This window comes from Ictidomys tridecemlineatus, chromosome 3 (assembly GCF_052094955.1).
Source record: "Ictidomys tridecemlineatus isolate mIctTri1 chromosome 3, mIctTri1.hap1, whole genome shotgun sequence".
NCBI lineage: Eukaryota > Metazoa > Chordata > Mammalia > Rodentia > Sciuridae > Ictidomys > Ictidomys tridecemlineatus.
In genome coordinates this window covers 23,335,278-23,363,260 of record NC_135479.1, presented here as the reverse complement: position 1 = coordinate 23,363,260, position 27,983 = coordinate 23,335,278, and the positions used below count along the sequence as shown (strand labels likewise).

General features: G+C 41.5%; 1 protein-coding gene, 1 long non-coding RNA gene, 1 other non-coding gene and 1 pseudogene across 5 annotated transcripts in view; 2 read left to right on the top strand and 2 right to left on the bottom strand.

The window, feature by feature from the left end:
- Nucleotides 1–1,097: 1,097 nt before the first annotated feature.
- Nucleotides 1,098–5,106, bottom strand: LOC144376050 (uncharacterized). Its single transcript, XR_013436056.1, has 3 exons — nucleotides 4,831–5,106; nucleotides 3,080–3,155; nucleotides 1,098–1,485 (listed from the first exon to the last, which is right to left on the bottom strand). It is a non-coding gene; the product is annotated as an uncharacterized LOC144376050 (long non-coding RNA).
- Nucleotides 5,107–5,223: 117 nt separating this feature from the next.
- The window catches only part of Socs7 (suppressor of cytokine signaling 7), a 48,602-nt gene continuing 25,842 nt past the window's right edge, over nucleotides 5,224–27,983 (top strand). Inside the window, exons 1-7 of one of the 3 annotated variants that reach the window (XM_005321749.4) lie at nucleotides 5,224–6,220; nucleotides 14,022–14,086; nucleotides 17,506–17,610; nucleotides 18,070–18,171; nucleotides 19,103–19,233; nucleotides 19,701–19,869; nucleotides 23,027–23,155. In XM_005321749.4, coding sequence (XP_005321806.2) covers nucleotides 5,250–6,220; nucleotides 14,022–14,086; nucleotides 17,506–17,610; nucleotides 18,070–18,171; nucleotides 19,103–19,233; nucleotides 19,701–19,869; nucleotides 23,027–23,155 — 1,672 coding nt within the window. In that variant the 5' untranslated portion in view covers nucleotides 5,224–5,249. The remainder of the gene's footprint in view (nucleotides 6,221–14,021; nucleotides 14,087–17,505; nucleotides 17,611–18,069; nucleotides 18,172–19,102; nucleotides 19,234–19,700; nucleotides 19,870–23,026; nucleotides 23,156–27,983) is intronic. The other 2 variants (XM_013357107.3, XM_078042135.1) reach the window with 2 other exon arrangements.
- LOC120884702 (U4 spliceosomal RNA) lies at nucleotides 18,496–18,609 on the bottom strand (annotated as a pseudogene).
- On the top strand, nucleotides 27,251–27,367 carry LOC120884706 (U5 spliceosomal RNA). Its single transcript, XR_005727117.1, has one exon. It is a non-coding gene; the product is annotated as a U5 spliceosomal RNA (small nuclear RNA).

The following is a 27,983-nucleotide window of genomic DNA, read 5'->3' as shown; positions in this document are numbered from 1 at the left end:
GAGCTCTGTCAATGGTGGATTATGACTAACCTACTTTTACAAATGAAACACAGATTCAGAGCTGTTTAATTATTATTATTTTAAAGACAACCTCTTGCTATGTTGCCCAGGTGGTCTTAAACTCCTAATTCTTCTGCCTCAGTCTCCTGAGTAACTGAGACTACAGGTGCATATGAGCACACCTGGCTGTTCAGGGATGTTAAATTATTTGTACTTGGTTATATATATATCCAAGCAGTGATGTGATTAGGACTTCAACTAGAGCAGCCACAAAGTCCAGAAGGGCAGGGTTTGTGTCTCATTGATTGCAGCTCAAAGCCTTGCCCATTGTTGGAATGACTAAATGAGCCTCAGAACTTCTTTAGACCCTCTAAGAGCTGGGGATGTGGATTAGTGATAAACTGCTTGCTTAGCATTTGAGAGGCCGGTAGCAACACACACACACACACACACACACACACACACACACACTCACACATACACAGTTTTTAGATCCTCTAAATCTGTCTTCATAAGCCTTATAACTAAGACTCTACCACTGCAGAGATCACTTTTTGTTTGTTTGGGTACTGAGGAATGAACTCAGGGGTGCTTTGTTACTGAGCTATAACCCCATGCCCTTTTATTTTCTTATTTTATTTTTTTTGGGGGGGTACTGGGGATTGAACTCAAGGGCACTCAACCACTGAGCCATATCCCCAGTCCTATTTTTATATTTTATTTAGAGACAGGGTCTCACTGAGTTGCTTAGCACCTTGCTGTTGCTGAGGTTGGCTTTGAACTCTCAATCCTCCTGTCTCAGCCTTCTGAGCAGCTGGGATTACAGGTGTGTGCCACCACACCTAGCCTCCCATGCCCTTTTAAATTTGTGTTTTGAGACAGAGGCTCACGAAGGTGCTCAAGGCCTCACTAAATTAGTGAGGTTAGCCTCGAACTTGTGATCCTCCTACTTCAGTCTCCCAAATTGCTGGAATTACAGGTATGAGTTACCATGACCAGTACAGGGACCACTTTTATAGCCCTCAGTGAAAAAGTTATACGTCAAAGTAAAAACAGCTCAACAAACAGAAATCTAAGTCATACAAAGATACACATCATTTGCTTACAGCTTAATCTCAATGTATTTTACAGGACCTATGACATAGGCCTGGACAATTGAGGAAGTAGGGAAAGACAGCATTCCTTTGTCCTGCCTTACAAAGAGCATGTGTGTTCTCTTGGACCTCTGTGTTCTCCACGCCATGTGGGATTACAAGGGATGGTTGACTATAGGCAGCCTCTTCTGGGACCAAGAAAGTGACTGGACAGCAGAGGGTGCTGCAGAGCCACAGATTTTTTTTTTCCTCTATTAACTAATCCCTGGGGTCAGAATGTGGGAGAGTCAAGAATAGTAGGGATCTTCTTAGGCTTCAGTATTCTGGGTATTCTAGGTATTCAGGTATTCTAGAAATTTCTCTAGAAAACTGGGTGGCATCTGAGAAGGATCTGGGGAAAGAGAGGGTAAAGAATAAACCTTTTTGGGTCAGACAGCTGATTTTGAACTCTATTACATCTTTTTGTACAGAGTGACCTTAGCTAAATAACTTGAGATTCAGTTTATTTCTTCATGTGCAAGGAAGAGTATTGATTTTGTGGTGTTGAATTAAAAATGAATTTGTATTAGGAGGCTTTTTTCAAGGCTTAATGTTGCAGAACCATTTCTGTATATCAAGAGCCTACTCTGCCAGGAACAGTCCTTAGCACTGTAGAGTCCACACAAGGCAGAAAGCAAATGTGTCTCTGTCCTCATAGAATTTACAGTTTGGTGGTAAAGATTAACCCCCTCCCCCAGTTCTGGGGATTGAACCCAGGAGTGCTCTAGCACTGAGTTACATCTCTGGCCTTCTTGATTTTTGAGACAGAGTCTCACTGAGTTGCCCAGGCTGGCTTTGAAATTGCAGTCTTCCTGCTTCAGCCTCCCAAGTTGCTGGGATTACAGGCCTGTGCCACTGGGCCTGGCAGGAAGACAAGATCAAATCACACATGCACAATGCAGTAAAACAAATGCCTGGTCTTCAGGCTCAGAGAAGAGGAAGGGCCCAGGCAGGGGGATTTCTCTGGTGCAGTGAGGAGTGTTTAATCCAAAGATGGACAGAAGGGCTGGAGATGTGGCTCAAGCGGTAGCACGCTCGCCTGGCATATTAAATTTAAATATTAAAAAAATTCTCTCTCTCTCTCTCTCTCTCTCTCTCTCTCTCTCTCTCTCTCTCTCTCCTCACATTCTCTCTTTAAAAACAAACAAACAAACAAACAAAAAACAAAGATGGACAGAAGTTTGCTAAGCACAAAGAGAGGGAAAATTCTTCCAAGAAAGGGGCTTAGCTTACACAATGCCCATACATGTGGGAAATTGCCACAGTGCAAGTGGGACTGAGGGGACAGACAAGAGGTGCAGCTTGGTGGAGATATGGCCAGAGAGAGGCAGGTGTGGGATCACACAGGGCCTTCAGGCCCTTAAGGAGTTTTGTCTTTAGCCTAAGAACAACAGGAAAACAATTATAACAGATTAAGAATACATTTCCATTTTGAAAAGGTCTCTCTAGCTGCAGGATTTATCACCAATCCTCCATCCTCTTCCCCTTAATGCCCCTTCAGGTAATAAAGTCGGATAAATTCTGCTGGTTGATCCTTCCTCTTTGTCCCTTATAAATTTCAATGTCTTCCACAGGGACAATTGCAATGAGTTCAAGTCTCACCTTACACAATAAGCTTGATCTTGTCTTGTCTTCATAACATCCTTGCCAAGGATGAGAAAACTAAGGTATAGTGGTTGTAAACAGGCCCCTATCAGCTCTTGAAAATCAATTGTTAAAATGTCAGAATTTGGGGCTGGGGTGGCTCAGCGGTAGAGCACTCATCTAGCACATGAGAGGTGCTGGGTTTGATCCTCACACCACATAAAAATAAATAAAATGAAGACACTGTGTCCAATTACAACTAAAAAATATTTTTAAAAATGTTCAGAATTTTGTAAACATAGCTATGTTAAACATAGCCACTGGTAAAAATTAAATTATAAATTGGGCATGGTGATACATACCTGTAATCCCAGTGATTTGGGAGGATGAGGCAGGAGGCTTCGAGTTTGAGGCCAGCTTGGGTAACTTAGCAAGACCCTGTTTCAAAATAAAAAATAAAAGGGGGGAATAGCTCAGTGATAGAGTATCACTAGGTTTAATCCCCTCCATCCAAATGGTTGGGGATATAGCTTAGTGGTACAATGCTTGACTAGGTTTGATTCAGTGCTAAAAAAAAAAAAAAGAAAGAAAAGAAATTAAATTATAGAAATTTGGAGAGTTAGGGATATAGCTCAGTAGTAGAACATTTGCCTACCATGTGCAAGGCCCTGTATTTGATCCCCAGCACAGCAAAACATAAATACATACAGACATACATGATTGAATTATATTAAAAATAAAGGTAATAAATTCTCCAATCTCATCACTTCCTAATAATTTTACCTACACTTTTGGTATTATATTCCTTGTATCTGTATGATTAAACTACCACATAAATAAGATATGTTACAGATCCTGTCTTCCTCTGTGTCTAGTAAGGTCAGGTTGATAGACTGAAGCCAACCATGGGGCAAGTGCTTTATTACTGTTTTGTTTATTTATCTGGACTTAAGAAAGTGATGGGGCTGGGGTGGGGCTCAGTGGTAGAGCTCTCGCCTAGCATGCCAGGCGCTGGGTTCGGTCCTCAGCACCACATAAAAAATAAATACATAAAATAAAGGTATTGTGTCCAACTACAACTAAAAAAACCTTTTTTTAAGTGATGAAGAATATGTTAATAATTCAGATTTAAACTTTATGTTTATGTCTGTAATATTATGAATAGCACAAGCTGGGGAAGGTGGCACACACGTGTAATCACAGAGGCTCAAGAGGCTGAGGCAGAAAGATCTAGAGTTCAAAGCTAGCTTCAGCAATTAATGAGGCACTAAGCAACTCAGTGAGTCCCTGCTTTAAATTTAAAAAAATAAATAAATAAAATAAAATAAATAGGGCTGGGGATGTGGCTCAGTGCTGGAGTACCCCTGAGTTCAATCCCCGGCACCAAACAAACAAACAAAAAAACAATAACAACAACAACAACAACAAAACATGATGAACAGCACAAAAATAAATAACTCTTCCATTATTTGAAACTGTTTTCTGATTCAGCAAAGAAGTTACTCCCCTCATTGACAATTCAAATTTTTCTGCTTTTTCATTTCCTTCTTGTATTAACAGAAGACAATGGCAATCAAGATTCTTGTTGCAGTTACACTCCTTGTAACATTTGGCTACCAAAGTAAGTGTCGCAAGTGCTTGGGGATGTAGCCCAGCGGTTGAGCTCATGCCTATCAAGGCCCAGAGTTCTGTCTCCAGTGGCATGTGTGTGCGCATACACAAACACACACAATACATAAAGAATTTAGCAAAAATAAGTGAAAGAATTCTGTGAAAATCAATCATATGGAGTTTGCTATGGTATATTTCTATTATTTGTAAATTGTGTGCTATACATTCTTTATATCAGCAAATTTTGGTAAATATGTGCTTATATATAACACACACATTCCCTTTCTTCCCCTGGACAGCCAGTTGTTAAACACTCCTCAGCCCACCACTGGATCTAGAACACATTATTCATGTAGTCACTCCACAATTCAGTGGATGACACCAGGGGATACAGATGAACGAAATGACTTGGCCAAGATCACATATTTCAAGGACTTAAACGGAACAAGAATTATACTCTCAAAGCCAGCAACTCTCTCCCAGTACCAGAACCAGTACCCACTCTACTGAAAGGGATGGCCAAGGTCTGGGTGCCCAGGAAGTGAAAAGCAGGGGTCTTAGGTGCAAGAGACAAACGCCGGCAGAAAACCAGCTCACCGCCAATAGCAACTCAGGGCGCGCGCAACGTCAAGCGCAGCGGAGGCCGGCCCGAGCACGCCCTCGGGAAAGGGGAGTGGTCCAGCCTTCCGGAAGTGACGCATCTGGGGGCGGTCCTCGGCGGCGGTGGCGCGCGGCCTGGGCTCGCGCTGGGCTCCGCGCGCCCCCCGCCCCCTCTATGAGGCAGAGGCCGCGGTGGCCGTTAGTGCTGTCGCTTCGGGGGCCGCGGCGGGCGGGGCTCCGGTGGGGCCCAACCTAGTCCCCACCCCACCCCAGCCCGGCTCCCAGCCGCCCGCCCTCCCCTCCCTCTCCTCCCTCTCCTCGATGCAGGGAGCCGAGCTCCGGGATGGCGAGGCGGCGGCGGCGGCCGCTTCGTACCGTGTCCTGAGCCGCCTTCTCGGCTATGGAGAGGCGGCCCCCGAGCCAGGCCCACCGCCGCCACCCCCGGGCCATGGCCCCCCGCCGCCACCCTTCCTCGCGCGGCCGGGCCCGCGGGGCTCCCGGCCGCCGCAGCTGATGGTGTTCCGCAACGTGGGTCGGCCGCCTGAGGAGGAGGACGCGGAGGCGGCTTCGGAGCCAGGACCCTCGGAACTGCTGTGTCCCCGGCACCGCTGTGCCCTGGACCCCAAGGCCCTGCCACCGGGCTTGGCGCTTGAGCGGACCTGGGGCCCGGTGGCTGGACTAGAGGCTCAGTTGGCGGCTCTGGGGCTGGGGCAGCCGGCGGGGCCGGGGGTCAAGACAGTCGGAGGGGGCTGCTGCCCATGCCCATGTCCGCCTCAGCTGCCCCCTCCGCAGCCCCAGGCGCCTGCTGCCACCCCGCAGGCCGGGGAGGACCCCACAGAAACGAGCGACGCACTGTTGGTCCTGGAGGGCTTGGAATCGGAGGCCGAGAGCCTGGAGACTAACAGCTGCTCGGAAGAGGAGCTCAGCAGCCCGGGCCGTGGAGGAGGAGGGGGCGGCCGGCTTCTGCTGCAGCCCTCAGGCCCCGAATTACCCCCAGTGCCCTTCCCGCTGCAGGACTTGGTCCCTCCAGGGCGCCTGAGTCGAGCGGAGCAGCAGCAGCAACAACCTCCCCCGCCGCCGCCACCTCCTGGGCCCCTCCGGCCGCTCGCGGCTCCTTCTCGTAAGGGCTCCTTTAAAATCCGCCTCAGTCGCCTCTTTCGCACGAAGAGCTGCAACGGTGGCTCCAGCAGTGGGGATGGAACCGGCAAGAGGCCTTCTGGAGAGCTGGCTGCTTCAGCTGCGAGTCTGACGGACATGGGAGGCTCTGCGGGCCGGGAGCTGGACCCGGGGAGGTGAGCCCAGTTCGGGGGCTGGCGACAAACTTCCTTTTCTTGTTTCGTCCCCCCCCCCTTTTTTAAATACTGCTAACAGGATCTTGGCAATTCTTAAGATATGGTCTTCATGAGGAGGCAGAATCTTGTGGCTAAAGGTTGTGACATCTTACATGAGATCAGAGCTAATTGTGGTAACAGCTGGAAACAGCTTTCACTCAAGAGAGTTTACACTGGATGGATGACACTTACCATTTGGTTAGCATCTCTGGAGATGATTTGAAACCCGCTGCCCACCCCCACCCTGGCTCCGCTATTTTTTAGATGTTCCAAAGTGTCTTTCCACCTTAGCTCTGCAGGGAGATTGCTAGAAATGTTTGGGCCTTTGGGTCAAAAAAGTTGATGGAAATGTTTGGTCTTTGGAGCAAAAAGTGTGACCCCATTACCTTGCTTATTGTCTTGACCACCTTGTTGTTCTGTTTACCTGCATCCCACTCCCCTTCACCCTCAAACATACAAATGACCTAAGGAACTTGTGTGGTTATAGGCCAGTAATCTGTTGGGCACCTGAATTCAGTTGTAATGTTTTCCTGGTTGTTCTTGCTATCTAAATCCTCTGTACTGACTACTGTCTGTGAAAACAGAAAATAGCTTTGCTCTGTCTCTCAAGCCCATGTGAGAGTTCTGAATGTGAGGTATAGACATTGGTGTATGAGTTCTAGGCCAATTAATGAAAATTCCAAAATTAGGCATTGAGCTTTTTTCTGCATCTCTAAAAGGTGGACTGATCTTTGACATCTAGCATTACATCTTTATTATCAGTTTAGAAAGCTGTCAACTTTTGTGTCAATGAAATAAGATTTCCCTTGTGATAACTGCTATTGTGGATTCTTGAGACACACTGGACAGACTAGCCAGACATGGGTGCATGTGCCTGTAATTCCAGCTACCTGGGAGACTGGGGCATGAGGATCACAAGGCCAGCCTCAGCAACTTAGTGAGACACTACCTCAAAATAAAAAATAAAAAGGGTTGGAAGGGTAGCTCAGTGGTAGAGGTTCACTGTGTTCAATCTCTGCTCCCCCCCCCCAAAAGAAGGTAAAAAGGTCAGTAACCTGTATAAGTTGACAATCTTGCTGTGCACCAGAATCACTGGTGGGCTCTCTGAAAAGATCTATGTATCTGGAACCCACAGAATTTTGAATTTTTGTTTTTGTGTTTTTGCAGTATTAGGAATTGAACCCAGAGGCACTCTACCACTGAACCACTTCCCTATCCTTTTTTAAAAAATATTTTATTTTTTTATTTGTAATTGGACACAATACCTTTATTTTAATATGGTGCTGAGGATCGAACCCAGGGCCTTACATGTGCTAGTCAAGCACTCTACCGCTGAGCCACAACCCCAGCCCCTTATCCCTTTTTTTGCGACAGGTTCTCACTAAGTTGCCAGAGGTGGCCTTGAAATTGCAGTCCTCTTGCTTCAGCCTCCAGGGTAGCATTATCACAAGTGTGTGCACTGTGCCCAGCAAGAATTTGAATTTTTATAAAGCTCCCAGTTGATTCTGGACTGGGAACCATTCATCCTTGACTTCTCAAGGAAACTAGGATACTCCAGGAGGAAAATGTGGGCTGGGTATGGCTTTGTTGCCCTTTCTGAACAGCTCTACTGTGGGTTTATTATCTTGGGGATCAGGCCAAACCCAAGCTCCCTAAAGAACCAGTGTCTTACCATTTCAGGTAGGCCCAAATTTCTACATTTGCTTCCTGATGAATACATTTGCTGGGAGTTTAGGTCTTGAAAAGTGTGTGACTGATGAAACAGCTTTTTTTTTTTTTTTTTTTTTTTTTGTGGTCACCTCTGCATTTGATGCTCCAGTTACCAATAGAGATGAAATTTTCATCAGATCAGGGTAGAGGGTGGGATTGAAGCTCTATGTAAGGACATAGAATAGATTGCTAATTTTCTTGTAGCTTGTCTTGCCTTTGTTCCATATTGACCAGGACTTGGTCTAAGATTTCAGAAACACCAAATATGAGGTGGCGTGAAATTAGCTGTTATGTCTAATAGATTAGGAAGAGGAAAAGGCATATAACATTATACGGTTTTTTGCCTTTGGAAGCAGAATTTAATGGTCATTGGCTGCTCTGTCACCAACCCTCACACTAAGCACAATACAGATTTCTGCTGCAGAGCAAATTGGGCTGTACATCTGCAAAGAAGCTTAGTTCAGGGCACTGGAGAATTACATTTTTTGGTCCAAGGGTTTTTTCTGATGAATTGGAGAAGAGCTAGGTATTTGTGTCTAAATGTTTGGTTGACTGCTGTTTGTAGGCAGCATGTTGTATAGAGAATGCAAAAGTCTATATTTCCTTTTGACCCCCCAACATCATCTGTGAGATAGAGGTTGAATTTGTCTTTTTTTTTTTTTAAATCTATAAAATGAGAGAGCTATAGCTATCTTGTTCTTGTTCTTACAGGAATAGAATGAAGACAAGAAAAATCTAGATGGAATATTTTGTGCTTTTTGGAAAAGAAATAATAAGTCTGAAATGGTAAATTTTTTCTGTGCATAGGATTTGCTGCTGCTTGTTAGCTTTTCCACAGCTTACTATGTGCCAGTCTTGTTGGCAGCCTCACAGCTGTGAGAAACTTGGTGAGTCTGGCCAGGGTACTTGTGATTTCTGTGGATCTGCACCTCCTAAGCAAGTCCGCCCTGTTGAGAGGAAGGATGAGTTTGAATTTTTAGCTTGTTCTCTTATTTTGATTGGTAGGATATGGAAGCAGTGAGAAATTTCAGTCTTTTGCCAAAGGGTATATGCCTTCCTCCTCATTGTTAGTTAATTATGGGCCTCTGCTGTCTTTGCTGTATAATTTGGGGCATTTACAGTAACCTCTAGGCATAATTCTCTTCACTCTCTCGATATCTACCTTTCCCACAGCTATCTATTAGAAAATACTTAAATCATGATTTTATAAGGCTTAGCAGTTTCCGTATTTTAACACAAATCCAAACTTGACTTTCTTGTTTTGTCTGTCCCTACAACACTTTCAGATGCTTTCGATTTGCTAAGTGGATCTGACTGAATTATACTGAGCATGAAGAGTAGTATGAGTTAGCCTAGAGAATTTTTTTTTTTTTTTTTTGGTGTGGTACTGGGGATTGAACCCAAGAAGCATTCTGCCACTGAATTACATCACCAGCCATTTTCATTTTTTCAGACAGTCTCACTAAGTTGCAGTTGCAGAGCCTCTCCTCGACCTTATGATGATCCTGCCTTATTCTCCCAAGTAGCTAGGAGTGTAGGCATCCACCACTATGCTTTCAGTGAGAACCCTTTTTAAGTGAAGTAAGAAATGATTCTGCCAACTAATCAGGTTTCTGTTCTTGGGAACTGGCCTAGGCTGTATATACCATGCATATGTTGGAATTCAGAGATCTGGGCTTGATGCCTATGGGCCTCATAATATAGAACTTTCCTATTTCAGGAAAACCAGTGGAGTTCCCTTGTCCTGTTCACATATGTTGAGCTGATTGTCTTCCTTTGGATTTGGTGAAAAATAGCATTTGATCTGCCCTTTTTTAATCATCACATAATACATACTTGGTTGGAATGGGTACCTTGTTTTACTTTTCAAGATTTGTCTTTACCAAAATAACAGTTGAGGCTATTACGGGTAGTCTTCATAGTTGTGAAGTGGAGAAATGGAGAACAGTTTTATGGTTGCTTCCTGTCTATTTGTGGGTGGAAAAGATACAATTCTAAACAGAGAGGCAAGTTGCCTTGGCCTTTGTTTGAGGCCCTTCTGTCATGGACAGACCTGTCAGGAGAAAACTTTTTTAGTTTCCTTGGGTCTTCAGGCCTAAGGATGCTTTTTTGAGTCATAATATGAAAGTTGAATGATTTTATGGTGTGGTGAGGAAGTTCTGACTTTATGTTTGGGTTTTGGGTCTGTTGATCTTTTTAACTATTTTTCCACGAAGTGGTTGTGGTTGGCAACTCTCTTAGAATGAACCCCCTAGCTTTAGAAATCTCTGTGTGTTTGAGTCTTGTGCCTTTTACTTATCATTCTCCTGGCCAACATCATTCTTAAGATTTTAGGTGTTGGACTATGCCTCTTGGCTTTTTCCTGGAAGTTCCATCCGTAGGTTCTTTAGTTGGTTTATGATGTAGTTTTGGATCTGACCTTGCTGCACAGATGTCTGTGTATTGGAACTAAAAATGAACACATGGTTTTGTGCCTGTAGCACATGAACAGACACTGGCTTATGATGTGTTGGAAATGGCACAGGCTGCCTGACTTGGCACTGTGTGCTTTAGCAGGGGCAGAGGTACATTGGGACTGCAAAGCTTGGTATTTGGGTATCCTACTTTGGAAGTTACTTTTAAAAAGGATATTTGTAAGTCTTAGGGCATCAGTGGAGGGATTTATGGACAGGAGAGAGAGGGCTTATTATTTCATTGTTTTAATTTTAGGTTTTAAGGAATTTGAAAATTGGCCTATGGTTATATCTGTGTGTTGTCATCCTGTACAGTTTAGTGCTTATAACTCCTTTTATCTCATAAATCTGTTGCAGTACAAATAGTAATTTGCAGAGTGGAAATGAACAGAGGCATTGTCTCTTTTGCCACCTACAGCATTGGCAGCTCACACAAAAAGACTGCTAGCCTCAAAGAAGACCTTTGCCTTATGCTGTCTGCCCCTGTCCTATAGAGGAGTAACCCACCAAATTCTGCCCTAAGCCCATGCCACCCCTCAAATGTTTCTGCTACTTGGATGCACATGGCCCACTGGCAAATTACAGTGGATTAACTTTGTTTTTTTTTTTTAATTTTTTTAGTTTTAGGTGGACACAATATCTTTATTTTACATTTATGTGGTGCTGAGGATCGAACCCAGTGCCTCTTGTTTGCTAGGCAAACGCTCTACCACTGAGCCACAACCCCAGCCCCAGTGGATTAACTTTGTACCCTAATGCTTGTCAAGATGATCTGGGGAGCAATAAATAACACAGGGATATGATATAGAGAATTAGTTAAAAATGTTTATCTGGAGCCACATGATTCATGTTGCTCTGGGAAAAAACCAGGATGTCCACTAGAATGAGATTTTATCATTCCATATGTTTTCTATATACAAAAGGGGATATAGAAAATATATGTACTTGAGAAGCTTCGCAAATGTATAGAATGTTATCAGTACCTTTGAAAACCTGAGTGTTGTTTCCTGTTTACATTTTGCTCCTCTCCCAGATAACTACCATTCTCAATTTTATGTTAATCATTCCCTTGCTCTTTTTTTTTTTTTTTTCAAATAGTCATCTAGATTAGTCTTTCTGTGAGTGACTGCCATTAGAATACTCTCAGGATCCCCGAGATAGAAACCTCTTTGGATTTTTAGTTAAGCATCTCCCAAAGAATAAAAGAAGCACACATTCATTATCAGTCTTGTTTAGTCTCTTGGAGCTTTTACCTCTTAGTTCCAGCTTCAAGTCATCCTTATTTGCCAGGAAAAACCATCCCGGTGCTGTGCTCTCAAATAGCTCTGCCTGGGTTTAGATTCAGATGTTTTTCTTTTTCTAAATCCTAGAAACTATGATTCTCTTCTTCAAAATGTCGGGGGTGGGAGAGAAGATGAGCTGAAGTGAGAAGGCCTCCACAAGATGTGTGCATGTGGGTACTGCCGATCTTCAGTGCTTGGCACTGAAGAGACTCGTCCCCAGCATGGGCAGATGGCAGAGTAATACAGCTTCCTTTGAAAAGAGGCAAACAGCCAAATGGCTGAGGTGTGAACCTTTTGAAAGGCCAGTGCTTTGGGGTTCTACTTGCTGAGTTTAATGTTGTAACCACAAGTTATCAAATAAAAGTCAGTTAGGAATCTCTTCAGAAGTTCATGTCCAGTGGAATTAACTTTCCATTCGAGCCCTTTGGATTGTTGGCACTAAACTGCAGTCATGAAAAACTTTTTTTAAATAGAGGAGCTATGTGTGGTTGTGTATTGTTTTTATGTAGCCCTATCTCCTGTGTGTGTTGTGGGTGAGGTATCATTAGACCCTTCAAGTCTTAACAGGAGGAGGTTGCAAGAGTGAGTGTGATGATACGTCTAGGAGAAGGAAACTACCTAAGCTTCCGCTCTTTCTGAGTAAAATCTTCGTGGAATGATTTTGGAATTTTGTCTGAATCCTGAGAAGTTTAGATATCCATCTTAAATCATAATTGCATAAACATCTCTGAAGTCAGATAATTTTACAATAGGATTTCATTTTGGATTTTCTTTGCTTTTGCCTCCCTCTATTAATGCAGTTGATTGTTAAAAAGAATTAAGTCCTATTTATCCTTTGGGTTAGAATATTTTTGGAAGGTGAGCCAGCAATCAGTCCTGGAGTCAGTCCCTATAATGCCATAATTATAGCTATAACACATGGAGTCATTCAGTTAGTCTTGGGTTGGGATTTTTTTCAAGTCTAGTTTATTGAGGTATAATTGTGTTATTTTTCCCCCCCCAGTATGGAGATTGTTGAACCTAGGGATGCTCAACCACTGAACTACATCCCCAGCTCTTTTTAAATTTTTTTATTTTGAGTTAGGGTCTCACTAAGTTGCTTAGGCCTCATGAAGTTGCTGAGGCTAGCCTTGATTTCACAATCCTCCAGGCCGCTGGGATTACAGGTATGCACTACCATACCCAGAAAAATTCATCTTTTTTAGTTGTCCATTTCTATTAATTTTGACAAACTTGTGTCTTGGCCAGCATGGAGCCTATGTTCATCACCTCAACAAGATCTTTTCTTGTAGTTAATTATCCTGAGTTTTTTAAATATAGTACATTTCTAACCAGAAAGCTTATGTTAGAGTCTTTGAATTTCTTTCATTTCTTGCTGAAAAGCCAGTTGAAATTACTAGAAACTAAAGTCACCTTTGGTGTGTAAACAAAAGGAGATTTAGAACTTGGAGTGATTTTGCATGTTTGTAATTCAGTGATTGCAGAGGCTGAGGCAGGAGGATAAAAAATTCAAAACCAGCCAGGGCAACTTAGCAAGACCCTCTCTCAAAAATAAGATATAAAAAGTGGATGCAGCTTGTGGTAGAATATTTGCCTAGCATATATGAGACTCTGGATTCAATCCTCTGTACTGCCAAAAGAAAAAAAAAAAAAAAAAAGAAGTGATCTGAGTTTTCAGGTGGTCCCTGGAACAGCATCAAAGAAAAGTTAGGAAGAGCAGCTCAGAGAGAAGGGGCTGTCCTTGGGTACCAGGCAGGGAACCTAACCTGAAGTGGCGATCTTTTGAACCTCAGGGCAACTGTGTAGAATTCAGAGGTCTCTGTGTTTGAAGATTGGAGTGCTTCTGTAGTGTTCTTTCAGGTCAGAATATGTTCCCTGGCTCCCTTTGGGACCTTCTACTCCTAGATGCAGGCCCAGAGGGAAAGCTGTTGCTGTAAGCTGGCACCTACTCAGGTCTAGAGCCTTTTTCTTGGCTCCCAAATGAAAATCAACTCTGCTTCTGACTTCCTTCCTCTTGAAATGGACTTGCTAATTACCACTCAAGGTGCTTTACTCTTTGTACTGGGTATGGAGTGATCCAAAGGGATTTCTCATTGCTTTGTAGGCTGCTGAATTTAGTAGCCAAATCTATTTAAGGAATTGCCTTAATTATTTCACTCTCCTCCTTTAAATTTAAGGCTTTATTACAAAAGTGTTGCTGACAATGACTAGGTTTGCTTTGTTTTTCACTGCATCTGAAATTGAGTTTGGTAGTGATTTAAATGCATGCATGTTCTTTTCTCCCCTTTATTTTCTGTGTGCTTTCTTGCCCCTTAGGAAACCCAGGTTGACAAGAACTCAAAGTGCCTTTTCTCCGGTCTCCTTCAGTCCCCTGTTCACAGGTAAGGGCGATATCTTTTTCTTCTAACATCTGAAAGCAAGAATATTCTGAGGCCTGTTAGGAAATATATTTGCAGATCCATCACAGGGGGGCTTCAGGCATGTCTGCAGTAATTTCCTCCATTCCATACCACTGGATTTGGAGTAAGGCTATTTTTATGGTGTGGAATATATTCTTGACTTTGGATGCTTTAAACTTGGAGGTAAAGGCTGCTTTTTGGTAATTGAGTGGCCTTAGCAGTTATGCAGCTAAAGCTTAGTTCAGGGTCATCACAAATAAATTAAATGTTTAAAGTGTAAATTTAAATTTATAAGCTCACAATGCATAAAAGACTCTCAAGTCATATAATTCCCATCCATGCTTCCAAGAGAGTTCATAGATTACCTAATAAAAATGATCCATAGTATCTGATCTATTTTTAAAGACTTTGGGCATAGGGGATTACATGAGCTCTTGTCTTACCCATTTTAGGGGTGAGCAATTTTTGCAGCTGTTAGAGTTCTTCATGGTGTCTAATTTAAGTCTCTCCTCTTGCAGCAGGGAACACAGTTGCTAGAGTAGTAAGGCTGTTGAATGTCCTGTGGGTAATGGGTAACTGCTGCCTTATTTTACGGGAATTTTTTTTCAGATAGGGAAGCCTTCTGTTCTGTTGGTTGGATGTTAAGCTCCTGATTGAATAAACTATTATAGCAAAGGTCTTTACCACACCTCAACTCTCAGAAACTGAGTATTCTTCTTTTTAAAAAGCTTCTCAATTACAATCACTGGTTGTAAAAAAATCCCAACTTCAAATTATTTTGGATTGGGCTAGGGATGTGGCTCAAGCGGTGCGTACAGCCTGGGTTCGATCCTCAGCACCACATACAAACAAAGATGTTGTGTCCGCCGAAAACTAAACAATAAATATTAAAATTCTCTCTCTCTCTCTCTCTCTCTCTCTCTCTCTCTTTAAAAAAATTATTTTGGATATTATGTCCCTTAAAAAGGTGTTTGGGGAGGGCTGGGTTTGTGGCTCAGTGGTAGAACACTCGCCTAGTACATGTGAGGCACTGGGTTCAAGCCTCAGCACTACATAAAAATAAAAGGTATTGTGTCCATCTACAACAACAAAAAAAAGGTGTTTGAGGGCTAGGGTTGTGGCTCAGTGATAGAGCGCTTGCCTAGCATGTGTGAGGCACTGGGTTCAATCTTCAGCACCACATAAGCAGATAAATAAGTAAAATAAGGGTGTTGTGTCCATCTACAACTAAATACACACACACACACACACACACACACACACACACACTTTTTTTTTTAAAAAAGGTGTTTGGAAGAATTACGATTTGGGAATGGATATTTCTGGGAAGATGGTAAGCAGACCAATAGGACCCCCAATTGGGTAGACTGTGATGAGCTGTCAGAACAAGTGAGTTGGTATCTGTGTAGATATCTACTATAGTGGAGAAGGAGGTCTCTGTTCTTATTCCAAGCCCAGAATTAAACAATTGTATCCTGAAGCCAGGTGCAGTGGCACACACTTGTAATCCCAGCTGCTCAAGAGGCCCAGCCTAGATAACATAGCAAGATTCTGTCTGAAAAAAAGAAAGAAAGAAAAAGTTTGTATATTATTAGCAGTGTGTCTTTTTAGCTAATAGTTATTTTATTCTTAAAATAAGAAATGCACACATTTTGTAATTTTAGGTTCAGACAGCCTTGGTTCTGTTGAATTATATCTTTTATTTAAGAACTACATTTATAACCTACACCTCTTTATCCTGCCAGGAAAGAGACTTCTCTGGGCCTGTTGCACTGCTCAGGGCAATGAGGCTGTCAGTTATCAAGCTGTGTAATGAGGCCAGATCAGCTTCCTGGAACTTTTCTTATTTTTAACCCCCTTTAGTACTGGGCATGGAACCCAGGGCCATGGGCATGCTAGACAAGTGCACTAAACTATACCTCCAGCCCTCTGTTTATTTATTTTTAAAATATTTTTATTTGTAGATGGACACAATACCTTTATTTATTTTTATGTGATGCTGAGGATCAAACCCATTGCCTCATACATGCTAGGCGAGTGTTCTACCACTGAGTTACAACCCCAGCCCCCCCCTCTGCTTATCTTAGTGTTTAAGAACTTTGTTAAGCTGGGCGCAGTGACTTATGCCTGTAATCCCAGCAGCTCAGGAGGCTGAGGCAAGAGGATTGGGAGTTTAAAGACAGCCTCAGCAATTTAGCAAGGCTTCAAGCAACTCAGTGAGACTCTGTCTCTAATAAAATATAAAAAAGATCTAAGGATGTGGTTCAGTGCTTAATTGCCCCTATGTTCAATCTCCAGTACCCCCTCCCCCTCTAAAAGAAAAGAGAACTTTTTGTGTGTATGTGTGTTTAGATTCTGAAAACCTGCCTCCTGGCTTTTTTTTTTTTTAAGTTGTAGATGGACACAATACCTTTATTTATTTTCTTGTGGTGCTGAGGATTGAAACCAGTGCCTCATGCATGCTAGGCAAGCACTCTGCCACTTAGCACACAATCCCAGCCCACCTCCAGGCCTTTTAAAGATATTGGCCACCTCACTTTTCTCAACCTGAGTCATTTAAATACTAACCAAGGGGCTAATTCAGCCCTGAATGAAAAGAATGTGTTGGAAGTAACAGCTCAAGGGTTAAATTTAGGGAATTTTGAGTTCTGATCTGTAGAGTAGACTTCAGAACCTATCCCTGGCCATTAATCTGCCTTAGAAAATACCCTTCATTTTCTGGTGACTTAGTGGAGAGTGGTTAGGTAGAGTTGGGTGGTAAGGAGTAGAGTATATAGCAAAGAACAAACCTGCATGACATGCTGGCAAATAAGGAAAACCATGAGCCACCCCCACCAAATTCCTATACCCTCTAAGCTTATCTCTGACTTACTAACTGAGGGAGTAGTTTTAGTGTTATAAATCCACTTTCAAACTTTGTAACCTCAACTATTAGGAATGAATTGATAGTAGGTAGACTCTGTTTTAGGTGAATACTCTGGGAAATCTAGTTGTGGAAAGCCATCTAGGTGAATGTTGGGACCTTCATCTGCATGCAGCTTCCCTGCAGTTAAATTTACTAATGTTCAGGGGTGATTCTAGCCCCTGAACAGCATTAGGTTTTTAATTTTTTTTTTTTAAGGATAGAAAGAGAGAGAATTTTATAATATTTATTTTTTAGTTTTCGGTGGACACAACATCTTTATTTTATTTGTATGTGGTGCTGAGGATCGAACCCAGCGCCCCGCGCATTCCAGGCGAGCGCACTACTGCTTGAGCCACATCCCCAGCCCCCCAGGTTTTCAATTTTTTAAGAGCCATGAACCTCTAGTCAACCTTGCTTGCCCTTTTACTTTCCTCTGCTGCTGGCCTCAGCTTTGGCAAGGTGCTTCTGTAACACGCTTGCTCCATGAATCCTTCAGGTGAAACAGTGTCGCTTGTGGACGTGGACATTTCTCAGCGGGGCCTGACTTCTCCACACCCTCCAACTCCCCCTCCTCCTCCAAGAAGAAGCCTCAGCCTCCTAGGTATAGTTTCCTCCCCTATCTGCTATCTTTCTGTAGTGGGAGGGTGAGATTTAGGGCCTTGTTCTTTGTCAGGAGCCAGATAAACTTTTGAGTTTCTAATGATGACTCAATTATTTCCTGACCCTTTCTCAGCACTCCTGTCATTTCCCTAGGCATTTAAACAGGTCTCTTACCTGCATGCTGCAATATTTACTGCCCATTTGTTAATTAGCTTTTCATTTATCTTGCCCTGAATCTACTGCTATTGAGATGCTTTAGGAATATCCTTACTCTCCTGCTTTCTAAGCAGAGCAAACCAGATTAAGATGATTGTCATCCTCTGTGCAAAAAGATGGGGTGAAGGTCAGGCCAGCTTGCCCCAGAGGGCAGCCTGATAATCCTTCTCCCTTTCTTCTGCCTTCACCTCACTCATTCTGTGCTCATTTTTCTGAACCTCTTTGCTTTTGTTCTCTCTTCTAGATGATATCAGTGGGACGCTGCCTACATCCGTCCTTGTGGCTCCGATGGGGTCTTCCCTGCAGTCTTTCCCCCTACCTCCGCCTCCTCCACCCCATGCCCCAGGTTAGCTTAGCTTAGAGACAAGACTCATAAAAGTTGAAGGATGGGAGAAATCTATTTGTGGAAATAAATATGAGAAAGCTTAAATCTTTTCCCCTTTGGCTGGACTAGAACTCCTTAGAAATGAGGCCGAGAATTGTTTTTTCTAACTCGTTACTCTGTGGAGGTGGATCTTGAGTTTTTTTTAGGAATAAAAGACTATTGTATTTTTTATCTTTGCTACTATAATACTGTTTTGTGATACTTAGGTAGATATCACATAAGAAATTGTATTAATTTCAGAATAGTGAGGAGGTTTAATATGTTGCTGGTTTTCAAAATTCTGTGGTTTTTCTAAACTTTTAGTATTTACTGCAGCAGCCTTGTAAATAAGTTTTCAATTAGCAATAATCACGCCTCGGATAAACCTCATTGGCTACGATACTGCCACTGCGCAAAGCTTGCCTTGTAAATAAGTACCGAGCATTTAGTGGCCCATACCTGCTTTGCTAGCCTCCAGTACCCAAGGAATAAAATGAATGAAATCAGCATTGTTTTCTACTTGCCTGGCAAAATCGTTACTCTTCCCGGGCAAGTAAGCAAGTCACTATTTCCAAGGCTGCTTTACCGACACTTCACTTCGAGGTGGGAGAAGTTGGAATCGCTCTAGGCTGGTGAAGCCCCTGAAGTAGTCACCTTAGTCAGGTTAGTGGGCAGCTCCCTTACCCCTTTCCAGGGGTTAAATGCCCCCACCCATCCTTCACAGCTTACACAAGCCCACACAGCTTTTTGTTCCAGCCCATCCAGCTCTTTCCCACTGCTTTGGCTTCCACCTTTCCAGCTTAGCTTCTAATGCCTTGCCCCTCTTCAGTTAGCATCTCTTTTTGGGGGGGAAGGTATCTGTGGGTGGGAGCAATAATGGTAAACAAATGACCCCCACTTTCTTGCTGTGCAGATGCGTTTCCCCGGATTGCCCCCATCCGAGCAGCTGAATCCCTACACAGCCAGCCCCCGCAGCACCTCCAATGTCCCCTCTACCGGCCTGACTCTAGCAGCTTTGCAGCCAGCCTTCGAGAGTTAGAGAAGGTAGGTGTTGCCTGAGAAATGGCAGCCCACTTCTTCTTTCATGTCCACGTTCTGTGCCAAGATCCTCCTTGTTTTTAGAGGAAGAGTAGTTTTCTTGCCTTCATATTTACAGTGAAAAATACTGTGTTATTTTTGTTAATTTTACAAGAGATTTAATAAAACTGAATTTGAAGGGGAAAATGTGAACATGATGAAGGAAGGTTGTAGAGAAATGTACAACTTAAATCTTTTCTGTTTTCTTTTCTTTGGAAGGGCCTTGGTAAAGGAATTGTAGAATTAATTTTCCATTGCTTTGAAAGCCTAAATGTATAATGAGCTTGATGATTGTTGCTGACACTTGCAGTGGCTCTTGCTTACTCAAATATTTTGGAGATGGGGGGGGTTCTCCTTTGCTAAGATGGATTGTGCTGAAAACATTGATGTTTCTTAGTTCTTTTAACCACTTGTCTATTTCTTACCTTTGATAGTGTGGTTGGTATTGGGGACCAATGAATTGGGAAGATGCAGAGATGAAGCTAAAAGGGAAGCCAGATGGTTCTTTCTTGGTACGGGACAGTTCCGATCCTCGTTATATTCTGAGCCTCAGTTTCCGATCACAGGGTATCACCCACCACACTAGAATGGAGCACTACAGAGGTAAGAGATGCTGATGTTTCCCCCTTTGCCTTTTTTTACCTTTGCTACCTGACATTTTCAGAAGAAGGATTTATAAGAATGGAACTAGGAATAGGGGGCAGAAATATTATGAACTCATTGAATGTTGATATAGGTTTTAGTCTTTAGAAAAAATGTTGGACAGGTGGTTGGAGAGGGAGAAGAAAGATTCTTCCTTCCATTTATGTATTTATTGCAGTACTGGGAATTAAACCCAGGGCCTTGTACATGTTAGGCAAGCACTTTACCACTGAGCTTTATCCCCAGCCCTGAAGTTCCATTTTAAAGTCTCCTCAGCATCTTGTCTCCTAAATAGGAAGAACAAAATTACTGATGAGGCTTCTGAGAATAGAGATAGTAAAATTCTTTTGATAGAAAGTAAGAAATAATCTAGGACAATTAGACAAATTCTCCTAAGTTTTATTCATAATTACACTTACCATCCAGAGATCCTGTGATTTCTTTGCCTGATAGTGACATTTGTCTGAAAGTCACTTCCTGTCAGGCAGCATGGTGATGACAGTTTTCTCTTTTTGTCAGGTTTGTATTGTAGTCTCTTAGGAAGTTTTCATTGGAATGCTTAGAATTTGTGTGATCCATGTGCTTTAGACTCTCTGCTGTCCTCCCAGTGATACCTCTTTCTTTGTGGTCAGGTGGTATTTTGGATACCCAGAGTATCCATGAGCTGACTTGTAAATATAGCTGTTTGGATCCATATTTATATTGAGACAGTTGTTTTTGATGCAGGCCTGAAACTTGTGTTGGTCACTGGTGGTACATCAGAATCCTTGCATATACTACAAATAAAAAAGTATAGAGAATTTCGGGGAATTTCAGGGATTTGTCTTTCCTGTCCCTCACAGTTTTCCCTCATGTGCTCAACCTTAAAAAAGCTCTGCATCTCAAGAGCCTCTCATGCTCCTCTCAGACACCATGGTGTCTTCCCCAGTCTCAGCTTACAATTTGTTGGACTTATTTGCATTTGTCTTGTGAGATAGGAAGTAGCTGTTTAGGTCAGCGTGGCTGTGATTTCCTCTGCCCACCCCCTACCTTAAAGGTGCATGAAGAGAAAAGAACTTCAAAGACCTGAGAATGAATTGCATAATGAGGAAACTGCTGCCTATTTCCCTGCTGTTCCTAAAAACCAAAATGAAGCTGGGCCTGGTGGCTTACACCTGTAATCCCAGAGGCTGGGGAGGCTGAGGCAGGAGGATTGCAAGTTCAAAAACAAGATGCTAAGTAACTCAGACCTTGTCTCTAAATAAAATATAGGGCTGGGGATGTGGTTTAGTGCCTCTGAGTTCAAATCTCCAGTATCAAAACAAAACAGACAAAAACTAAAATGCAGGACAAAGCATTTCAGAGTGCTTTTTTAAACCTATGAAAATTAAAATGAATATGTTAAAGGAGTGATAAATAAATGCTTGACCTTTAAGTTTCTGGTAAGTGAGACACCAGAAATTAGAACTCTTGCAAATAGTTCTCCAATTACTTTTTTTTTGTGGGGGGGATATACTGGGGATTGAACTCAGGCATTCAACCCCTGAGCCACATCCCCAGCCCTATTTTGTATTTTATTTAGAGACAGGGTCTCACTGAGTTGCTTAGTGCCTGGGTATTGCTGAGGCTGGCTTTGAACTCGAGCTCCTCCTGTCTCAGCTTCCCAAGCCTCTGGGATTATAGGAATGTGCCACTGCACCCAGCCTTCAATTACTTTTGATTCAAAGAGACTTCTTCCTTGAATAAGTGGAGTTTTTAATAGTAGCCTTGTAGGCCTTTCAGTTGCCAGTTTGCAGTGGCATATTTATCTTTATCTTTTAAGTGATACTGTAAGAGTAGCTAGAGGGACTCAAATCACAGTTCCCTAGTGGTGTGATTAATACCCTTATTTGTATGGTTTTTTTTTTTTTTTTTTTTTTTTGGTCTTTTGAAATCTAGTGCTTTAGTTTTTGGAGTTTTTCTTTTTGTTGTTACTGTTGAAGTCGTGGGATTTCAGGTTCCTTTTTGTCTTTTGGATTCTGATATTTGAAGTAGAAACTTTGTCACACACTGGGGCTTGGGATTTTAAAGAAGGAAAAGACTACTGGGCATGATAGGTAGCATATGCTGTAATCCCAGTGGCTCAGGAGGTTGAGGCAGTAGGGTCACAGGTTCAAAGACAGTTTCAGCAACTTAGTGAAGCTCTAAGCAACTTAATGAGATCCTGTCTCAAATTGAAATATAAAAAGGACTGGGGATATTGCTCAGTGGTTAAGTGCTCCTGCATTCAATTCTTGGTACCAAAAAAAAAGGGGGGGGGACTTAGATTTTGGTTTTCTGTGCCTAACACACACATGAATGAGTGAGACCCATGAACTTCTATGCTTGTCCTTACTTAGCTAATCTGTGAATGCTTGAAGACTTAGATCTTTTTTTTTTTTTTAAGGTGTAAATGGACACAACACAATACCTTTTTTTATTTTTATGTGGTGCTGAGGTTCCAAGTCGGGCCCCACCCATGTCAGGCGAGTACTCCACCACTGAGCCACAATCCCAGCCCAAGGACTTAGATCTTTTTAACAGGGATATCATTTAAACTTGGTTTTTCTATTGGTAGTCTTTTCTTATAGTCTTTATAGGATGTGTGTGTATTTTATATACATATGTACATATCTGTGTGTGTGTGTGTGTGTATACACACACATAAGCATATAAGTATATATGTATATATATAAATATAGCAAGTCTGTGTTTTAAGGATTAAGTTCATATTTGACAAAATCTTTTATTATAATGTTTTTCGTATTTGAATTTATTATTAATAAAAACCTTATAAGGGGCTGGGGTTGTGGCACACTGGTAGAGTGCTTGCCTCACATGTGTGAGGCACTAGGTTCGATCCTCAGCACCACGTAAAGATAAATAAACAAAATAAAGTTTTTTGGTTTTTTTTAAGACTTAATTCATGTCTTATTAAAGGCAACATCTTTCTTCTCATTGGTTGTGAGATAAGAAGGAACAGGTGACTTCAGGAATCTTGAACCCAGCTTGCCCACAAACTATGTCCTCCTAAAAGTGAGAATCAGTGTAAAAATGTTCAAACCTTCTTCTTGGATCTTTCCAAACTAAATTTTGAGGTTTTTACTTTTTAATTTTCCAGGAACTTTCAGCCTGTGGTGTCATCCCAAATTTGAGGACCGCTGCCAATCTGTAGTAGAATTCATTAAGAGAGCCATCATGCATTCCAAGAATGGAAAGTTTCTTTATTTCTTGAGATCCAGGGTTCCAGGTAAGGTTACAGTATTGATTGTTTAACTTAATGTCAGTATGATCCAATATAGTATCCAAATCCCCCCCCCCCAAACAAAGGCCACACTTACTTGAAGCTTTTTCTCCCTGGCTATTAATAGCACCCCTGTTCCTACAGATTCCAGTGGTTAATATTCTCCTTTAGTATATTAGTTCTACAACATAATGAGGAGGAATCTTTGCTTTTCCAACAACCTGAATGAGAAAAGTGTTCCCACCTTTGATGTCCAGGCATCATATGAACATTTGACATTCTGAGATGTCTTCTTGTTGCTAATCCAAGCATCTTGACATTTACTGTGAATCAGAGCAGTGAGAGCTCTCAGGTCATTTCCACAGGAACAGGGAAGGTAAGATTGAGTGTTCAACAGAAAGGCAGTGGAAGGATCCAGGAGGCTAGATTCAGTTGCAGTCTGTTAAGGAAGTATTTGCTGTGGATTTGCCTTCATTGTGCTAAACTTGCTGTCAAAAAAGTAGACATTTTTTGTTGTATCTTGTTATCTCTACTGTTGTTAAAAACAAAGACTTCTCTCCATTTGGTAGCACTGGACTATTCAGCCTTGCTGGTGTGGTTATGTAGGCTTCCTGCCTACTTCATCTGTATAATCTCTGTTGGAGGGGGAAAAGGGATGGTATAGAGGAGTCTGCTTTTATTATCATTGGGTAAAGTGACAAGCACATTAATGTGAGAAAATTGTAGGATACAAACAGAACTTAAGATGAGAACTTAATGCTTTCCCATTGAATCAAATTAAGATTCTTAAATAGGGTGCCAAGAAATTGCTCTAAAATGTGGGAGTTGCCAGGGAGCTTGGGCAGAACATCAGGAATAGGATGGAGCCAGGTGACAGGATGTTTTGAATAATCTTGGTGATTTAAATAAGACATGACAAGGTGTGAACTGTTTTAATTCCCACTTCATTTAGTATTTGCCTCAGTGCTGTCAACACAGTCAGGTCTCATGTAGTTGACTTGGTTAAAAGGAAAATTTAAGGGCTGGGGTTGTACCTCAGTATCTTGTCTAGCACATGTGCGCACTGAGTTCGATTCTCAGAACTGCATATAAATAAATAAAATAAAGATCCATCAACAACTTAAAAAAAAGAGGGTTTGTGGATGTGGCTCAGTAGGAGAGCACTTTGCCTGTCATGAGCAAGGCCCCAGGTTTCTTGTCTAGTGCTGGAAAAAGAAAATAAAACCAGACACAAAAGGAAAATTTAGGTTGGATTCAATGGCATGTGCCTGTATTCCCAGTAAATTTAGGAGGCTGAGGCTGGAGGGTCACAAATTCAAGGCCATTCTGGGCAATTTAGTGAGACCCCGTCTTAAATAATTGGACAATTAAAAAAAAAAAAACTGGACAATTTCTTTAAAAGGCTGGAAATGTAGCTTAGTGTAGAGCGCCCCTGGGTTCAATCCCCAGCACCTCTCCCCACCAAAAAAAAAAAAAAACAAAACTTAGAATCCTTTCTCATAGGAATTGACTCTGCTAAGCAGTTTTTAAAGTTTGTAGCTTTGGGAGGTATTTATTTAACAAACATTTATTTTGTCATTTATTGTAAAAAATAAGCCACACCACTGCCCTCAGAGAGCTAATAGCCTCAAAAAGACAAAGGCAAAAACACATTCAACACAGAACCAAGCATCACACTGATTGACCAAGGGCAGGATAATAAGTTCTGCTTGTGGAAGAACCAGGCAACTCTCAGATAGTCGTCTTACTCTAGTCTCTCTCTGCTTGCATAGTGTTGAGAGAATTGTGGACTTTTTGCCTCCTCGAGAATAGCTCATTTCATTCTACAAATGTGCCCCATTTTCAGAAATTTAAAGATTCTTGACACTGTAGTGAGATACAAGTGTAGCTTGCTACTGTTAATATTACGAGATACTTGGTTAGTTTCTTAATTTAAATATCTCTAGAGCCAGGTGCAATGTAATCCCAGTGTCTGGGAAGGCTGAGGCAGGAGGATTGCAAATTTGAGGTCAGCTTCAGCAGTATAGTGAGGCCCTAAGCAACTAAGTAAAGACCCTGCCTCAAAATAAAAAACAAAAAATGGTCTGGGTGTGTAGCTCATTGGTAAAGCTCCTCTGGGCTCAATCCCCAGTAACCTAAGTAAGTAAATAAACAAATAAATAATTAATATCTCTAATTTCTTACAACAACCTCAAAGTTAGTTAATAGATCAATCTATTAAAGAAATATATATTTATTTTGTCTGTTACCTGAAAGGTAGCACTAATTAAATTGAAATTTGAGCTTGCTGACATTTTGGAAACTAATGAATATAGAATCATGTTTATTAGTACTGATTACAATCTGGCCCCATTCATTTCACAGTTAGGAACTAAACCCCCAACACTACACAGCATTCTCAATAAAGAGAATGCAGCTGGTTTGGCACAAACCTCCACTGCTGTTAGAGCAAACTCAAAGTACACATGGCCTTTCAAGTTGGGAAAATCTTCATCTGTGAAGTGCATGAAGAAAAAACACCTTCTAAAAAATTCACACTTAAGGAATTGAACTTATAATTACTTGTTCAATGTTAATGCCTTCCCTGTAGACCAGGGTTTCTCAACTTGGTACCACCCTCAGCAGCCTTGACATTTTAGGATGGACAATTCTTTGTTGTGGGGAGGTGTCCTGTACATTGGGGAAAGTTAAGTAGGATAGAATCCCTGGCTCCTACTCACTAGGTGCCAGCCAGTACCATTCCCCCTCAAGTTGTAATAATCAAAAGTATGTCTTCATATGTCTCTAGAGGCCAAAATCATCCCCAGTTGGGAATCATTGCTATATGCCACAGAGTTAAAAAAATTTTTATGGAATCTGGAGCTAAAATACCTTCACTCCCTGGCCCTGATTTAAATACTAATTGTATGATCTTAGGCATGTAACTGAAATCTGTCCTGCCTCAGTTTCCTTAGCAGAAAAATGGGGATAATAATAGTACCTATTTTACAGGATTGTTTTAAGAAATGCAAGAGATAATTCATGAACAATATTTGAGACAATGCCTGACACACAGTAAACACTCAATAGATGTTACTTTTTCCTTCAGTCGTCTCTTAAGATGTAGTATATCTAGACCTCTTAGTCCTGTAAAGGAGTCACTACTCAAGATATATTTGTGAATGACACTCTAGGTGGCCCCTGGGTAGCCTTTGTTGTTAATTTTTTCTCTACTCAATTACTAGGTTCTCCAGGGCAAGAACTATCTTTCCTTTTGTTATTTTATTGCCTACTAGTAAACTAAAATATTTGCTGATGAGATATTAAGCCTGTTCAGAAAAGATTATTTCATGGATGCTTGTGAAAAAAGTCAGGACTCCTTTCCTGGGGATTTGTGACCAGAGTCTCCTGGCTTCTCATGAGAAATGGTTTATCCTTGTCTTAGAGGCACACAGTGCTCCACTGAAAGGCCTCCCTTCTTTGCCCTGGTTACACAGCCCCCTCTAGCAACTCTCCTGAATGTTTGCAAATCAGTCTTACTCTGGGTTTTCCTTCTTATACCCATTTGTTTAGTATGTGAATAGTGCAGTAAACCCTCTAACCCCAGCAGCCTTCATTCAGCCTATGACCACTCCTGCTCTATCCACATTATGTGTCCGCTCCCTCATTGCCTGTTAGTATTTTCTGTTAAAGTTTACTTTGTTGAAGAATAACATATATAAATGCATAAATCAGATTTTATGTTTTGTCCTTATTATTTTGGAGCAAACCCCACATATCATATGCAAATACTTTGTTTCTCTTAAAGATTATTATTTTTTCAAAATCTTATTTTAGAATATCTGTATATTTATAGAAAAATTACAAAGATTAAAAAGAAAAATTATAGAAATTCCATACAACTCCTTGCCTAATTTCTTCCACTATTTACATATTATACTAGTCACAATTATGTTTGTCACAATTAATAAGCCATTATTAATAAATTATTAATTAATTCATATTCAGATTTCTTTTTTACCTAAAGTCCTTTTGTTTCAGAATACCTTCCAGGCTACCAGATTGTATTGTTAGGTCTTTTGGTTATGACAAGTAGATAATGTCTATTTAAAAAACATATTCGTACTCTGGTTTCTTTTAAGATCATATGAGTCTTTTGCCTTTTACTAAAGATTTCTATGGAGAGGAAAAATTCTGGGGAAAAACAAACAAATGTGTATTTAACCATGAGTGGTGATTACACATGTGTAATCCTCATCAGCCATGAGGATTACACATTCCTGTAATCCTAGTGACTCAGGAGGCTGAGGCAGAAGGATTGCAAGTTAAGGCCAACCTTGGCAACTTAATGAGAACCTGTCTTAAAATCAAATAAAAAGGACCTGGGATGTAGCTCAGTGGTAAAGTACCCCTGTGTTTAATCCCTAGTACTGCCAAAAAGAAAAAGGAAAAAAAGTATATCTGTGAGATCATTATATACCTAAAATATATAATATGTGTGTGTGTGGGGGGGGTTGTACCTGAGATTGAACTCAGAGGCACTCAACCACTGAGTCACATCCCTAGCCTTATTTTGTATTTTATTTAAAAACAGGATCTCACTGAGTTACTTAGCATCTTGCTTTTGCTGAGGCTGGCTTTGAACTCGAAATCTTCCTGCTTCAGCCTCCTGAGCCACTGGGATTACAGTCATGTGCCACTGCACCCAGCTAAATATTGACAGTTTTTGAAGAGTAGTACGATCATTATTTTTGAGAATTTTCCTCAATTTAAGTTGTTCTAATTTTTTTCTCTTATGATTAGATAGATCAAAATTATGCATTATTATCTGGCTGGGGTTGTGGCTCATTGGCAA